We start from the raw sequence: 18,551 nt of genomic DNA on the forward strand, positions 1-18,551 counted from the left end.
TTCTCAAATGGAAGGCGACCAACTGGTCGCCTTCCCCGATGGAGCGCCCAGTTGGTCTCCTTGCAGTGAGAAGGTGAATAGTGGTCGCTTTCTCCATGGGTCGCCTTCCCCTAATGGAAAGTGACCAGTTGAGTCGCCTTCTGTTGGAGCCCCGTCGACTTCCCCGACGGAAGGCCACCAGTTGAAGGCCACCAGATTGTCAGCGAAGATGGATAAAATTGATGCTGGAACCCTAATAGCAGGTCATTTATCGATTTTTGAACTTCGTTGTCTCGATATACCATGTTAAAGGGTTTAATTACACTTTTTAAAAGTTTAGAGGGCTAATTGACTTTTCAAATAAAGTTTAGGGGTTTATTTGACCACTTTTCGTAATTTTAATTTCACTTATAATTTAGTGGCTAGATTTAACGATGTTAAGGAAAAATGTAAAAGGTAAAAAGGTAAAATGAGAAATTATTTGTGTTAGTATAACAAAGAAAGTATAATGTACAAAAAACATTACTATTGTAATTCAAAATCAATCAAGAACAAAAAATATATATTATATAAATATATATAGATATAAGCTCAAATTCAATATATATAATTAAATAAATTAAAAAAAATCTACAAAATGAATTTCAAATCTCATGTGAATTCTCATGAAAAATGAATAAGAAAATGCAGTGGATGAAGTAGTCACCTTCATCATCACAAATATGATAGCAAGTTAGGGAGTAGTTAATAAAACTTTTACATTTGTATTTGCTGTAATTTTTCAATTGTTACATTTAATTTCTATTTGATGTATTTTATTTGGTACCATTATTTATCAATACATTTTGAATGGTATTATGTTATTAATCATGACAACTGCACTAAAGATGATTGATATTGACACCCAAAGTGATGGATGGAGTTGTAATGTTCTATTGAAACAGCGAGAAAGATGTATATACTCTCCATTCTTGAAGATGAAAATGTAAGTAATCAACAAAGCTGTTTTTCATTTCTATTGTTTTATTTTTAATATTTAATATGCATCCTTCATTAACCACAAAATGTTGGCAATTTTATCGACCCTTCTTCCTAAATAGTATACTTGTATGTTGGAAACTCGAGTTCAAACAATTTTTTATTTTTATTTTTATTTTTAATTTTTTTTTTATCATAACATTGGATGTATGATATCTCGGATATACACGTGAAAACAATAAGCAATTAAGCACCAAGTCACAAGGTCAACAAACACCAGTTTTCTTGTCTTTTTATTCTTGCTTAGCTTGGAATTCTCATCAGGCTCCACAAAGTTACAAAGCACTTTAGCTTAAACAAGATCTTACAGACTAGAAACCGACACAATGTTGGGCCTTGCAGGTGAAGAAAAATATTTTCTTTCTCCCAAATACTGCCTACTGAACCAGGTAAAATCCCAACCGCACAATTTATACTCTCATAGTCATTGGCTCCTTTCCATCCTGCTGAAGAGCATACTCTTTCTTCATTTCTTCCAACACAGAGTCATTGGTACTGCATAATAAAACATATCCAGTCTTCCTTACATTTACAAAAAAATTAGGTGAAATTTTCAATCATTGGAACTACACATGCAATTATATTATATATCCCTATTGAATTTTGAGCAAGAAATAAGTAACCGAGGCTATTTCACATTAGCAAGTATCCATCAATTGAATCTTATCAAGGGCAACTTTCTAATGTCAATAACATTTTCAAATACCACAGTACCATCAGATAGATTTCGTTGGTATGCTTGCTGGGCGAAAATAGGATTCAAATCAAGGTTTATTGTTTGGAAAGCGGGGCATATCACATAGATGGCAAACAAATATGCATGTTGACAGAGTAAACTATGGCAAAGACAATTACGCCATTGTTGTTAAGGAGTCGCCTAGGCGTCCGGTCGGTGGAGACTGGTCGCCTAACGAGCTCGCCAAGCCTTAAAAAAAATAAAACCCCTACTAATACGTAGCTAAGAGCCAAAGACGCTGACTCCCCCCTCCCAGCCTCTCCTTAGTGGTTGTTTACTTTGTTTTAAGACAGGTTATGGTTGAGAATGAAAATAACCCCAATTATGATCCATCAACGGATCCTAAAAGGAATGCTAAATCTAAAGACCAATGCTGGAAATGCTAAATTATTCCATAATTTAGTACTTATTGTTGAGATTTGAGAATATGTTTATATCCTGCTAATATATATATATATATCCTCATTGCCTAGGTGGCCGCCTAATCACCTAGGCGACTAGGCGGTCGGTGGCACCTCGCCTTGAAAGTCCGCCTTAACAACAATGGATACGCCATGCATATACCGGGGGATGACACTTCCAGAGCATCAGAATGGCATTACACCAAGGTAATGCCACTGGAAGATAGTTCATAATCATGACTCTTTCTATATCCTATAGTTCTAACGTATATGCCAAGAAGGCAATAACAGAAAAGCAGAACGTGTAGGTACAACCAGCTCTTTTAAGGCTAATAAAGCTCAATATCTTTGTTAAGAAAAATCAACAAACAAGATTTGACCATAATATAAGCAAACTTACTACTGATGAAGGCAATTATTTAATTCTTTAGCCTGTTTGCGGCATTGCCAAACCACAGATATTGTTTTTCCAGTTGCACATTCAGCATATTTCGCAGCATATTCATCACACTCCTTTAGCGCCTTCTGCTTCATTTTGCTGCGTAAAGCTGAAATTTTGAAATATTTGCATGTCAAAAATAACGAACCTGTGCCAGATGACCAGGGAAAAACTGAATGTCCAAAGGAAAAACATGAAATAACACTTGAAGTATGCAATTCATTATATAGGCATAGGTCAAAACCAACACCCATGATACACTATCTATTCTCAAATAATAATAATGTCCATCCAGTTAAGTCATAAGTGAGTTTCTAAAAATCATAGGTAAAAGAAACTAAATAAGATAACACCATATTTGATCCATTCACATATACCTCTTCAGGATTTATTTAAATTTTTCTTATAAGACGATGCATTTCACACAACTAGAGAAATTTAAACTGCATATGTCATATACAATTTCTTCAACTCCATATGGTTATGAAGTAAAACAAAATCATAAAATGACAATTTATTCAGAAGATAAAGTTGGGAGTGATTCCCCAGCGTTTAGCACATGATACCCATGAGATTTCATAACTCTACAAAGTCCCACAAGAAACAGGGGAAGCAAATAATCCATGAGGCCATGTAATTCTTCAAGATTCAACTACGGTGTTCTCCACTGCATAAAAACCACAAAGCCTGGCAACCCTAAAGATGATCTCCAAGACTCTAAGCCGGCGCAATTTGCACATTGTTTCTTAAATAACAGAAAACAATAATTAAAACAAGCCTCTCAAATTGGGTAATTGTAAAATAACAAAATTTCTCGAAATCATTTAATAGTAATTGCGAAACACAAGGGTCACAGATTATGAAATGTATGTGCGAGTACCTTCTTCAACCTTCTTCTTGACGTGATTTTCTCTTGCTTCTTGCACGTAACCCATGAATTCTGTCTCTGCTGGAAGAAACTTGCACAGCAGCAAATTCAATTATCTGTTGATAGATTAGGTAACAAAATGCACTTCTCTGTTCAGCTATCGTGTGAGTCTTTCGGGGGGTTTTCCACTGCAAGTACTAAACCCTAATTCGTGATTTGGGTTGTGTAAATTTAGCGTCAATGTGGTCATAAATGCCATTAGCTTACTAAGGGCAAGTTTGGAAACTCAAAAAATATCTTTCAGTTTTTTTTTTTTTTTTTTAACCCTCGAAGAAGGGAAGAGAACAAACGAAGAAAGATAAATTGAGAAAAAAAAAACGTGGTTTTTAAATCGGAAAAACGATAGATAACCACATTTATACCATTAATAATTCAGATAAAGAATAGTATATGTCACGCTTTGAAAATTAATTGGCAACATTTACACTACTAATAATTTAGAGATGACACTGATAATTGACATATTTGCGATGGACATAAATTAAAATTTTCTCCCTTATTTTTTTCATTTGTATAGATGGATAATAATTACGGACTATGTGTGTGCAGGTATTTTGAGTGTATCAAGTACAACACTAGCTATTAGGATAATTCTTGTGTAACAACTTAGGAAGAGAAAGCAATTCAACTATGAAATAATCAATAAATATTAAAAAAAAATTGTAATTTATGTCTCTTACTTATACCCTAATTATCAATGTCGTCGCTCCTTAATTTTAAGTGGTGTAAATGTTGTCCCTGAATTTTTAAAATGTTGTATATATTGCCCATCCGCTAACGACCCGTTATATGACACCGTTTAGTATGGTTAAAATGATAATTTTATTTTTACTTTCATTTTTTTGAATAAAATTATTAAAGGATTGCAAGAGCCTAGATTAAACTTGTGACTTTTAAAATGCAACCCAAGGTTCAACCCACTAACCTACTTTAAAAGTTGTTAACTCGCGATTTTTTTTTCTTCTTCTTCTTTTTTGCTAGCTTGACAGTTTTTCTTTCCTTTCTTTCTTAGCAGACCCATATCCTTCTCTTTCTTCATATTTAAGTTTCCAGAATATTTAAGTTTAAATATGTTATCAAGACTATGTGGTTTAATGGTACCTGAGTTGAACTTTTATTTAGAAGGTTGTGAGTTCGAGCCTCAGTAAGTTGAGAAAGTATACGAATAGAGCCAGTAGCATTAAAAAAAAAAGGTTAAATATGTTAATATAATTGAAAATGACATTTTCAACCACTTTAAAGACATAAAAAATCTCTCACTTTATTTCAATTGCCTAATTACCAAACAAAATTGCATGAAGTTTTCCCCAATATTATTAACCTTTTAAAACTTAGAATTTTTTTTTTTTTTTTTTTTTTTTTGGAAGCAAAACTTAGAATATTTAAATTCCATAATATTTAAGTTTAAACTTAGATGTGAAGAAAGAGAAGGAAATTGATTCACTTAGAATGAATGGGGTGTTTGGTTAGCATGAATTGCATTGGAATTGAATTGCAATTCAATGAAATGATAAACTACATTGTTTAGTTAGAGGGAATTGCAATTTCCTCAATTCATTGAATTGCAATTCATAGGTCCCCATTATGAATTGTAATTCAATGAATTCATCCATATAATGAGAAGGGAAAATGACATATTTGTCTTTGAATGTTATTATTAATATTATTGAGTAAATACCACCTATGGTCCCTCGAGTTTGGTGGCATCGCCATCAACGGTCCCTAACTTCCGTAATTACCATCCGTCATCCTCCGAGTTGTCAAAAGTTACCTTCTAGCGTCCTTCCGTTACTTCCTCCCGTCTCAGCCGTCAAAATGGAGGGTAATATTGTCATTTGACTTATACGAAAAGAGTTAATACCAGCCAAGGTCCCTCGAGTTTGGTGGTTTGGCCATCTTTAGTCCCAAGTTTCCATATTCCATTATTTTCCTTCTTTCATATTGTATAGGAGAAGAGGGAGTTCGAATTGGAAGTTGAGGAACCTCCAACTTTCTTTAATATTGTTTGGCCAAGTTTGGGACTAAAGATGACCAAACCACCAATAATAATAATAACAATAATAATAATAATAATAATAATAATAATAATAATAATAATAACAATAACAATAACAATAACAATAACAATAACAATAACAATAACAATAACAATAATAACAATAATAATAATAATAATAATAATAATAATAATAATAATAATAATAATAATTTAATGCTAATAATATAACAATAATAATAATAATAATAATAATAATTTAATAATAACAATAATAACTTTAAATAATAGTAATAATAATAATAAGAATTTAATAATAACTATAAATAATAGTAATAATAATACATTTGAAGAAGAGAATATGAAAGAAGGAAAATAATGGAATATGGAAACTTGGGACTAAAGATGGCCAAACCACCAAACTCGAGGGACCTTGGCTGGTATTAACTCTTTTCGTATAAGTCAAATGACAATATTACCCTCCATTTTGACGGCTGAGACGGGAGGAAGTAACGGAAGGACGCTAGAAGGTAACTTTTGACAACTCGGAGGATGACGGATGGTAATTACGGAAGTTAGGGACCATGGATGGCGATGCCACCAAACTCGAGGGACCATAGGTGGTATTTACTCTATTTACTCTAATATTATTATACAAGGGTATTTTAATCTTTATATCACTTCTCTCATTTCCATTATTCCTCTCTACCAAACAATGTAATTGTAATTCCTACTTTATTCCTACCTTATACAGTTAATTTTTTTTTTATTTACATATATATATATATATATATATATATATATATATATATATATTGATAGATTGATAGATAAAAATTATAATTAATTAAATATATACATTTATATAATACATTATATTTATTCCATTACTATTTTTTCCGACAGGTTTGTGCAAGGAAATTGAGGTTCTTATGAATGAGTACTGGTGCCTGGTGGAGTGGAACTGTGGGGGCAGGAAAAGGATTGAGATGGAAGTCCTGGGGCGGTTTGTCGGTTCCAAAAATTGCAGGAGGTATGGGTTTCAGGAAGCTTTGGGAGATGAACTTGGCACTACTGGGTAAACAAGCTTGGAGCTTAATCACCAAGCCAACATCATTGGTGGCAAAGGTGTATAAAGCTCAGTATTTTTCTAAATGCTCCTATTTTGATGCAGTTCAGGGTGGAAATCCATCTTTTATCTGGAAGGGCTTATTGGAGGTACAGAATGTGTTACGGCAGGGTTGTAGGCGACGCATTAGGAATGACCTAGACACAAAAATTGGTCGGCATGCATGGCTGCCGGACGAGGAGGAGCCCTATGTACGTACGCCTATGCCAGAGGTTGAGTATGATGCTCCTGTTGCAACATTATTTAATACTCAAGGTACGGGATGAGATGTTAATCGTTTAAGGGATCTTTTATTGACCGGGATGTGAATCTAATCTTGAAAGTCCCTTTGAGTATGCGAAAACCACATGACTCGTGGTTTTGGTATTGGAATCATAAAGGGGACTACACGGTAAAGTCGTGTTATAAACGGCTGACCGGCATAGCACAAGATGATAGACCATGGTCTATTATTTGGAACCTAGATGTGCCTCCCAAGGTGAAGCAATTTTGTTGGCAGTTGGCTTCATCCTTTTTGCCAACGAGAGATGCATTGCACATGAAGCATATTCACTGTTCTTTGATCTGTCATATGTGCAGGAGGGAAGATGAAACGGCATGTCATTTATTTGCTCAATGCACTGAGGTGGTAAAGCTTTGGAACTTAGTAGGGCTCCCGGCATCATCAACTGCTTACGGTAATAATGTGGTCGAATGGCTATTTGGTTATATTAAGATGTTGAAGGGTGACTTGCTATCTAAGTTCATAATGACGTACTTGCTGGGGTATTTGGGCTTCTAGGAATGACTTTGTTTGGAAAGGGCTTGCTTTTGACATGCATGTGTTGTTACGCAGAACGCTCAGCCACTGGGCAAATTGGAAGCTAAGCTAGCTAATGAGCAACCAAACACGCCTAAGCCACCTACCGTAAGGGACTATTGGACTGTGCCAAACCAGGGGAGATTGAAATTAAACACAGACGCAGCACTAAATTCAACAGATAATATGATGGGTCTTGGATGGGTTCTACGAGATGATGAAGGGAAGTTTATGGCCGTGAAGAATGTGTCAGTGCATGGCATTTTTGATGTCAGGGAGGCTGAAGCGTTGTGTTTGAGAGAAGCTTTGAGTTGGCTAAAGGATACTGGTATGGGAGGTGTTGATGAGGAAATGGACTCCCAAGTTGTTTTTAATGCTATTTCCAGTACTTCTTTTTATTCTGCTTTTGGTTTATTGATTGATGATATTAAAGATTTGGCATCTAAGATTGACGATGTCCAATTCAGATTTGTAAGACGATCTGCGAATAGTGCCGGCCACATTGTTGCTAGGGAGGCCTTTTCTGAGTCAGGTTGCGGGGAGTGGTTTGACAACCCACCCCTCTTTCTTGTAAACACTATTGCTCGTGATTTAATGCATTAAGATTTGATTTTCAAAAAAAAAAATAAAAATAGTAATGTCCAATAACTTAAATAAGATTCACAAGTTTTTAACAATATTACATACACATGAAAACAATTATAGATGCATTCGTGAATCCAAAATAATCAATAACCGCACCAGTGCTTTCATAAATAAAGAATTATATAATTTATAAAATGAATAAATAAATAATTTAAAACCAAATATAGCTTATAGAGAATCACATTATTATTATAATAAATAATAAAGTAATTATTAATAACAATTTATAAAACAAAACTTACAAAAAAGAGCATAGCATAAAATCTTAATTATTAGGAATAATAAATCAAAACACTCAAATATGAAACATAACTAATTGGATAAAATAGTTTGAATAAAAAACACGTACTAAATCACACATCTTCTATATTAATATCATATTTATAATTTTTTTAGTTAGATCACTTTCAAAGTTTTATAGATTAATTTGAATACGATGACAAACAATAGAACTTCTAAACAACATTGACTAGATAATTCATAAAAAAAATTAAATTATCTTTTAAAATATTTTTCACAATTAAATCATAAAATATATTACATATACATAACTCATTATAAAGTTCACAAAATAACACAAATTCTAAATATAAGTAGTAAATTAGTCGAATAGAAATAGATTCAAAATTTGATATGAATCACAAATCAATCTATATTATAAATCTCACTATAATTATAGAAAGGTAAAAAAAAATCACAAAATTACAAATTAAATTTAAAAAATACAAATTAGAAATAGAAATTAATTTAGTAAGTTACAATTTTTATTTAATATAATATAATATAATAATATCCCTAAATTCATCTACTAAAGAGTAGGGAGGGAAGATTTTAGGTAAAAAAATACATATGAGGGGACCATTAGCATACAAAATTACAAACTACAAGGAAAATGTTATGGAAAAGACCATATGCACAAAAAACGGAGAGTCCTACCAACTAAGCTAACATAGAAACCTTTAACATTAATGTATGTTAAATAATTATATGAAATGCTATGGTATATATAAGAGGTAATGGGAGTGGTGGGCCCCTTCCAAGCATGGGCCCTGGACAAGGGCCCAGGCTGCACTTGCCCAGGGCCGGGCCTGCATGTGAAACTTGGAGGTTCGGGAACAAAACATAATTTCACGGAGAAGTGTAAATAATATACTGAAAATATAGAGTAGGAAATACCATTTTACGTTCCCAGCCATTAACAAAACAAATCAAAATCCCCAAAATTTCAAATCCCTAGCCTAACATATTCGACGGTGCTTCGCAATGACAATCCCGGTGCTTCACAACTATTGGCAGCCATTGACGAGAGATATTTCAAACCCTTAAGTAGAGATATTTCAAAGAAAATACTATTTGTACCCTCAAATTTTATTCCCTCTCACAAATTTTGAATGTAGATAACTTTTTCTGAACCCACAAGATGACAATGTCCTATCAATGCTTGCCATATGAGGGAGTATAATTGATGGAGTAGAATTTGGGAGTCTCCATAGTAGAACTCATATTTCAAACCCTTAAGAGCATCTTCAATAGTAATGGATTTTTTGTGATTTTTTAAGTGCCAACTATGAGAGAAATGATGGAGAAATAATGGAAGAAAAAGAAAAAACAAAAAAAAAATTGCCAAAAAATAAAAATAAAAATAAAAAAATTAAAAGATGCGCTTTACGCGCCTACTGGGCACGATAAGTGCGCCTAACACGCAAAGCAATACTGCCTTTCCATTTTTCTCACCAATTGAGGTCCCACAAAAATCCATGTATAGCAGGAGAAAAACACCATTCAAAATTCAACTCCACATTTGTTAAAAACTCAACATCTAATTTTTACTATTCTAAAATTCATGTAAAAGCTCCTATTGGGGATGCCTTAAGTAACACTAATAATTTCCATGTCACCATTTAAAAAAAAAATTTAAATTCCATGTCATCTATATTAACGGGCAACAAGAGAAAAACCTAAGAAAAATGTTAATTTAACCAGAAAAATATTATGTGTACTCCTTTTTTTTTTTTTAAACCAAGTTAATTGGCATATATTAGAGAAAAGCTGAAATAGCATCCGGTGGGAAATCATCCCAGTACATAGCAGTAGACTGATTAAAAGCTATAGTCGCTAAAGAATGAGCTAGTAAATTATTCGTCCTAGGGACGAAAGTAACTAAACAGTAATCGAAATAAGAAATTAAAGTCCTACAACTATCAATGGCATAGCCAACATAGGACCGAATAGGGTCCGTAGTAGTTGATAAATAACGATGTAGCTGCTGGCAATCTGTGTGCAGCACAAACATTTGTTCTCCCCGATTCCTCATCCACGATAAAGCTTCCTTACATGCCAACAATTTTGCCATCAAAGGGGAAAAGCAATCTGGTAGCTCGGCATTGAAGGCCGCTCGAAAGGCTCCGGTGTGGTCCAAGAAGACAGCTCCAACGGATGCCTTGTTCGTTGCGGGCAGGTAACCTGCGTCGACAAAACACATGCTCAGTTGTGCTGGAGGTTGCGTGGCTCCAGTCGTCGGATTCTCCACAGGGGCTTGCGGGTTGGTGGGGTGCCGGTACAAGTCGGCCTCGGAATGCACTTGCCGCCATGCTTGTACTGTAGCCGCAGCTGTCGCCACAAGTTTCTTCGGTGTTGGTAAGCAGTGATCCCATACTGCTCTGTTCCTTGCCCTCCATATGTGGTATAAGATTGCAGCTGTGAACATAATATCATTAGTGCCTAAGTTATTCATTACTCCATCAAACCAAGAATAAAACACATATGTCACAATACTGGGGATTGGGAGGCAGGACTCATTCCATGTAGCCTTCGCAAAATCACATACTACTAAAGCATGCATAACATCTTCAGTCATAGTGCCACACATGGCACATGTGGGATCAATCTCTACTCTCTTCTCAATTAGCTTCTGCGTAGTTGGGAGGATATCACTTAAAGCTCTCCATAAAAAGGTCTTCCATTTGGGTGGAATTTTAAGCCTCCATAGTGAAAGCCATTTATTAAAATTACCACCATTATTCTCATAATCTCCAACAATGAGCCTATATCCATTCTTCACTGAATAGCAGCCACTTGGATTCCCATGCCAATACCAAGAATCATCATAGTTTGGGGAAATAGGTATTTTCATAATCCGGGGTATATCAATCGGATCAAATATATCTGCCAAAATTGATTGATCCCATGTTCTTGTATCCTTGTCAATCAAACCCACTACTTTGGCTCCTACCAAGTTGGGGGGTTTTTCAGTTTGTATCATAGGATCCTGACCATCCTGGAGCCAGGGGTGGTCCCAAGTCAAAGTAGACTCTCCATTTCCAATTCTCCGTCTTACACCTCCACAAACTAACCCTTTCGCCGCCATAATACTTCGCCAGCAAAAACTAGGATTATTCCCCAAACATGATTCAGAGAAAGAATCCTTTGGATAATACCTGGCTTTATATACACGGGCTACCAACGAGTCTCCCTTGGTCAATAATCGCCATGCCTGCTTTCCCAACATTGCTAAATTAAAGGCTCGCATTTGAAACCCAGACCACCATATTTTTTAGGGATACATAATCTATCCCACGCCTTCCAATGGATGCCACGTTCAGAATCAGTGCCCCACCAGTATCGATTCATAGTTCTCTCAATTGCTACACAAACATATATAGGCAATAAAAATACACTCATTGAAAAGGTAGGCATTGATTGTGCCACACTTTTCAACAAAATCTCCTTACCAGCTTGTGATAGCAATTTCTTATTCCAAGACCCTATCCTCTATCTGATCTTATCTTCAATGTATGAGAAAGCTGTCTTTTTATTCCTTCCAACAAAGGAAGGAAGTCCCAAATATTTACCAAAATTCGGTGCCTGCACCACACCTAAAACTTGCGACACCTCATCCCTATCCTCCACACCTGTATTCTTACTGAAACAGATGCTGGACTTATGATAGTTTACCACATGCCCCGATAACTTCTCATACACAGCCAAACAATCTTTAATTGCCCCAGCCTCGTTAGCATTTGCCTTAAAAAACAACAGACTATCATCAGCAAAAAATAAATGAGAGATGGGGGGAGCACCTCTCGCAACTCTACAGCCATGAATAAAGCCATTATTCTGCGCCTGTTGTAACAACACTGATAGCCCCTCTGCACAAATAATAAACAAATAGGGAGACAGGGGGTCACCTCGCCTTAACCCTCTGGTAGGCGTGACAGATACAGTGCGTGACTCATTAACCAAGAAGTTATAAGACACAGATGTAACACATAGCATAACCAGATCCACCCATCTACTATCAAAACCCAAGGCAAGCATCATTCCCCGGAGAAAAGGCCACTCCATGCGATCATAAGCCTTCGCCATATCCAGTTTCAAGGCCCCCCAACCCACAGCTCCACACTGCTTCCTATTCAGAAAATGTCCCACCTCCGCAGCTATTAGGATATTATCAGTGATAAGTCGGTCAGGTATAAATGCACTCTGAGACTCCGAAATTACTTCATCCATTAATGGTTTCATTCTATTCGCCATCATTTTTGCCATGATCCTATACACCACATTACTAAGAGCTATTGTCCTCAAATCAGACACAAATTCCGGGATTTCTTTCTTAGGGATTAAAACTACATCCGTCTCATTCAAACCAGGTGGAAAGGACTGAGCATCCAAACAGTCCACCACAAAATCTGACACATCCCTCCCTACCACATCCCAAAAATGCTGATAAAACCCTGGGCTCATCCCATCCGGGCCAGGTTCCTTATCCGGAAACATTGAAAACAGTGCATTCTTAACCTCTTCTCTCTCAAACGGACGCATGAGGGATTCATTATGAGCCTGTGTGACCCGAGGTGTCACATCCCCAAATACAACATTGCCACTCTCAGGGTGGCTAGTGCAGAAAATATTATCAAAGTATTGTAATATGACCTGAGTCATGGCATCCCCTTCCACCCAATCCCCAGCATCATTCATAAGAGTAGTAAGAGTATTTTTCTTTTTTCGGTGAGAGGCATACCTGTGATAAAACCTTGTATTAGCGTCCGCATTTCTGAGCCAGTGTTGCTTGGCCCTCTGTCTCCAATATGCATCCTCCTGAGCCTCAGCCGACTCAAGTGTTCCTCAAGTTGTTGGTACTCAAGGAGAGAGGCTGGGTCCGTACACCCTTTTAGACACTCTTGTGCCTTCTTCAAATTCATTATTTTCTCCCCAAATTTATGGAATCGATCACCCCCCCCCCCCCCATCTAGATAATCGATGACCACAATACCGAACACAGCTCTGAAAGCCCCTGCCTCTCCCTTCTGCCCACGACTCCTCCACCACATGCCTACACCCCTCGTCATACAACCATGCAGATTCAAAACGAAAACCCCTTCCCCTGCCACTCCTCTCTCCACATGGCTCCCGGATTGCCAGAAATAATACCGAATGATCAGACTTACGGGTCAACAGATTAGTTTCTCTGGCTCCAACCACTATAGAATTCCAACTATCCTTAGATAGTACCTTATCCAATCTTTCCTCAATCCAGGATGCTGTGCCCTTACCCTTTTCCCAAGTAAACTAGTAACCCCCCATAGACATTTGAGACAACCCACATTCCTCAATAGTATTCCCAAAATCGCGTAGGAGCCTATTCGGGTGTGGATTACCCCCTCTTTTCTCATGCTGGTACAAGAGGTCATTAAAATCACCAATCATCACCCAGGGCAAGTCAGATTTTGAAGCAAGCAATTTAATCAACTCCCACGACTCATTCCTTCTATGCCGCTCCGGGAAACCATAATAACAAGTCATTCTCCAGTCTGGAAATCCTGCAATACTAACTTTAATATCAATGTGATTTTTCGAGAAACTCAAGAGATATTATGTGTACTCCTATTTTCTCACACACACAAAATCTTGATGTAGACATTTATATTAAGATCCACAAATGGAGGAAATTGTAATTCCTCTCAAACCAAACACCCTCTTAATGTGTCTGATTACATTTATTTTAGATGATGAAGGTGTAAGTTGAACATTGCGGAGGAGTAGATGAACTTATTTGATCTTACTACCTTTATATTTTAATAACTAGTTATTTACGCGCATTACTCGATTGGGATAATGCCCAATATTTTTTTTTAAAATAAGTACTTTAAAGTATATCAATGCAAAATTATATTGGAATTGTTCATGCATAGATAATTGAATGTTAAATTTGCGTATTTAAATAGGCAATTCTAAGGTTACAAATGCAAGATAATATAGTCAAGATTGATTATAATCGTCAATAAAATAATTGTATAGGTATGGTTGAAACCAAATACGGGACATAAAGGAAAGCAAATAAAAATTAGGGCATAAAATATTAAATATATACTAATATTGAAGAGCTAACTGCTGATTGCCAAACAAGAACATTGCGAGATAGTTTCCCACTTCAATTTGTTGTGTGATTTGAATACTCTTTTTGTCAATAAATCCTCAAGTAGTTAATATTATTGGCTTAATTATATTTTTTTATTTTTTTATTTTTTAAAACAATTATTATTATTATTATTATTATTATTATTATTATTATTATTATTATTATTATTATTATTATTATTAAATATATGTATACCCTTAGGTCATTTTACATGTTAATCTAAAAAGCTATTTTTTTTCAAATATCTTTTTACCAACCGTTGATATAATTCGCTGGTCGAATTCGCTAATATAATCCGCTAACGCTAACCCCTAAGTGCTGATTGTCAAACAAGGACATTGCGAGGTAGTTCTCACTTCAATTTGTTGTGTGATTTGAATATTCTCTTTGTCAACAAATCCCTCAAGTAGGTAATATGATTGACTTTATTAATTATATATTTTTAAATTTTTCATGGTATTAATAAAATACTTGGTAAATAAATATATAGCATTATTTTGTATTATAACTTTGATATTTAATTAAAAAATAGTGCACAAAAAAATAATAGACAATGTAGTGAATATAATCAATTGATGAATTTGAATGTAAAGAATTTTTACATTGGAGAAATATAAAGCCAATATAACTAATAAAATCATTTCTCTTTTCACTGCTGAAAATTATGGAATTTCCGACCACCTGAAAGTAATCTTAAATCAAGTCGAAACCAAAAAGTGGTCAAAAATAGCAACAAAAGGTTTTTCCAGATACCAAAAATGGTCGGAACAAATCTTTCGACTTGATTTAAGATCACTTTCATGTAGTCGAAAATTCCATAGTTTCCAGCAGTGTCAATTAAATTATTGATAATGAATACTTTTTTTTTTAATAAAGACATTGTAGGGACAATGTAGCGAATATAATCAATTGATGAATTTGAATGTAAAGAATTTTTATATTGGAGAAAAATAAATATAATATAATTAATGAAATTATTTCTCTTATTTAAATTATTTATAATGAATAATTTTTTTTGAATAAAGACATTGTAGACACATAATTCTAAATTAAAGAAATGCATATGTATTATTTTTTGTTGTAGCTACTAAATTATTATCTACAATAGAGCACTAATTAGGCCAACTTTGATTGGGATGAGGTTCGAACCTAAGATCTTTCTTATTAAAATCAATGAGTAAGTTAACGGTGAACTAACAGAAATTAACAGAAAAGTTAACGGATAATCATATTCATTAATGATAAATTAGGAAATTTTAAAGAAAAATTAAAATATGATCATTTTGAGCCATTAATTATTAAAAAATTTAACCGCCATTTTTTCTACCCATTATAGGCCTAACTCTCTTGGGCTCTTATTAGTATAGTAGATATATGCCTAACTCAATCGTTATACCCTACACCACGGTGCGCGTAGCATTGTGCGCCACGCGTCTCCCAAAACGACGTCGTTTTGGGAGGCGCGGTAGGAAGTTGGTGTGATTATGTATATTTGTTTATACAATTATGTATATTTGTTCATACAATTATGTATATTTTTTATTATGTACATTTTTTTTATACAATTATGTACATCCGAATCAAGAAATTTTTGTGTATTATGTTAAGAGTTAATGTGTATTATGTTAAAAGTTTATGTTTATTATGTATTATGTTAGATTATGTGTATTATCTTTTAAAAAACAGTATGTATATTTTGTTATACAATTATGTACATTCAATGTATAACATTATGTACATTTTTGAACATGAGATTTTTTTTAGAAGGAAAATTAACCGCCAAACACTGGGTAGCGAAATTTAAAAAAAAAAAAAAAAAAAAAAAAAAAAACTGAAACGACGTCGTTTTGCATCTGGACGCACAATGCAACGTGCGCCGTGGTGCAGGATATAAATTGCCTGCCTAACTCTCTTGGTCTCTTATTAGTATAGTAGATTATTAACAAATTAACCAATTCCTAGATGACACATAAGCTTCTATAATATCCTTCCACGAACCATAGTCCACACATTTGTGTAAATTAATACTAAAAACACATTATTTGTATATATAAAGTACATTATTTAAAAGTACATAATTTTTTTTATATATTATCAAATAATATATATTCAATACACAAATAATATACTTTTAATATATTAAAAATATATATTACATTTATGGTCCACGCAGTTACGTGGACCATGGTTCAATTTATCAATATCCTTCTTTTACCATTCTAAGGTATAAATTTTGGTGTTCAATTTGTTCAATTCTTTTTTTTTTTTCAAAAAAAAAAAAAGGAAAAAGAAAGAAAGAAAGACAAGAACAAGGCAAATTATTATGTGGACTATGGTCCACACAATTGTGTGGATCATGAATATCAGGTACATTTTTAATACTCCATATATTAAAAGTACATTATTTTGTACTGAAGGTACATTATTTTTCTAGTGAATGTACATTATATAAAATAATGTACCCTTAATATATTAAAAATGTACTTTCAAAAAATGTACGTTACGTACATAAATAATTTACTCTTAGTATATTAAAAATGTACTTTTTATTTATGGTCCACACAATTGTGCGGACCATGGTCCATGCAATAAAGATTGCAAAAACAAGGCAAATTATACCGTGTATTAGGGCGCACAATGCATTGTGCGCCCTTGTCAAAACGACGTTGTTTTGATCATGTTTTTTTTTTTTTTTTTTTAATTTTTATAGAAATTCTGTTCTCTGTTTCTACTGTTAAATTAAAAAAAAATAAAAATTCTCTGTTTCGAATGTAAATAAACTCATAACAGAATACACATAAACTTATAACATAATACACATATAAACTTATAACATAATACATAATACACATAAACTTATAACATAATACACATAAGCTCTTAATAGAATACACAAAATTATAACAAAATATACATAATTTAACATAATACATATAAACTCATAACAAAATACACATAAACTATTAACATAATACATAATCTTACTATATATAATAGCAAAATGTTTTTTGCCACATCAATTTCCCGCCTAAATGAAATTGCATTGTTTTAAGGTATTAAATACCAATGTGAAAAAGTTACTAAATCAGTTACTAAATTAAAAAAAAAAAAAGATTTTAAGAATTTAAATCAGTTCCATGAATAATAATATTGGAGAGACGAATAAATTTAAACAAATAGTTATTGAACTGATATTAAGTAATTAGAAAATATGATGTATTTCTTAATTTCGTTGAAAACAATCAATTTTACCTGAAGATGATACTGTATTTATTAGTTTGTTTTAGATATGCTCCGGTCACCCGATTTTTTTTTTTTAATAAAAATGTGTGTGTGTGTGTGTATAATTATTTTAATGTAAAATTTTAAAATTTCATGTGTTATCTAATAACACAATTCTTTATAATATATGCTAATAGTATGTTCGATATAACAACCAATTTAGTATTGTTAAAGAAAAATATATTTCAGAATGAATTTTGATTTCATAATTAATATTTTATTTTATTGTTTTTAAAATATTATCAACAATAAAGTTACTTAAATTTTATGTCGTGCATCGCACGGGGTAAAAACTAGTACATATAAACTCATAACAAAATTGATAGTGCTAATTGCCACGTAAGCGGTAATCAAATTAACACAAGACCAATTAAAGCAACTAAATGTTTTTTATTGATCGTGGTGAAGGTCCTAAGTACAATCTAGATGGCTGTTCGAGTGCCGACTGACTGCGGTCGGGATGCTCTGATAACAACCTGTCGATCGTCCAAAAGTCCCTCACACTGTTGCTACGACGGGTATTTATAGTCGCGGCGCCGGAGACACAAACCCGGCTTTCCGGCTAGCCCCACACGTGTCGTCCTCCCTGGCACCCTGCTGTCAACGCCGAGTGTCGACACGTGTCTCTCCTCAACTCTCTCGTCGAAGGGCTATCGCTCGGGGTCGACCAGGTCGGTCAGGTAACATCCGGTCGGGAACCGACCGGATCCTTCTTAGGTAATCCGCCTTGTGACCTGCAAAAGGAGAAGGAAAGAGACGAA

General features: G+C 34.1%; 1 protein-coding gene across 1 annotated transcript; it reads right to left on the reverse strand.

The window, feature by feature from the left end:
• Window positions 1-1,221: 1,221 nt before the first annotated feature.
• On the reverse strand, window positions 1,222-3,684 carry LOC109183374 (uncharacterized protein DDB_G0275933). The gene is made up of 3 exons (XM_019333452.1): window positions 3,474-3,684; window positions 2,555-2,702; window positions 1,222-1,512 (listed from the first exon to the last, which is right to left on the reverse strand). The coding sequence occupies exons 1-3, from the start codon at window positions 3,526-3,528 to the stop codon at window positions 1,428-1,430; spliced, it is 288 nt and encodes a 95-aa protein (XP_019188997.1). The 5' UTR covers window positions 3,529-3,684; the 3' UTR covers window positions 1,222-1,427.
• Window positions 3,685-18,551: the final 14,867 nt, after the last annotated feature.

The sequence above is a fragment of the Ipomoea nil genome, unplaced genomic scaffold (genome assembly GCF_001879475.1).
Source record: "Ipomoea nil cultivar Tokyo-kokei standard unplaced genomic scaffold, Asagao_1.1 scaffold1125, whole genome shotgun sequence".
Lineage (NCBI taxonomy): Eukaryota > Viridiplantae > Streptophyta > Magnoliopsida > Solanales > Convolvulaceae > Ipomoea > Ipomoea nil.

Excerpts from the sequence above, each read along its gene's own strand:
- LOC109183374 (XM_019333452.1), bottom strand. The coding sequence starts at position 3,528 with ATGGGTTACGTGCAAGAAGCAAGAGAAAATCACGTCAAGAAGAAGGTT. Across the intron at positions 2,703-3,473 it reads CAAGAAGAAGGTTGAAGAAG|CTTTACGCAGCAAAATGAAG; the intron begins GTACTCGCACAT and ends TCAAAATTTCAG. Across the intron at positions 1,513-2,554 it reads AATAATTGCCTTCATCAGTA|TACCAATGACTCTGTGTTGG; the intron begins GTAAGTTTGCTT and ends TTTATTATGCAG.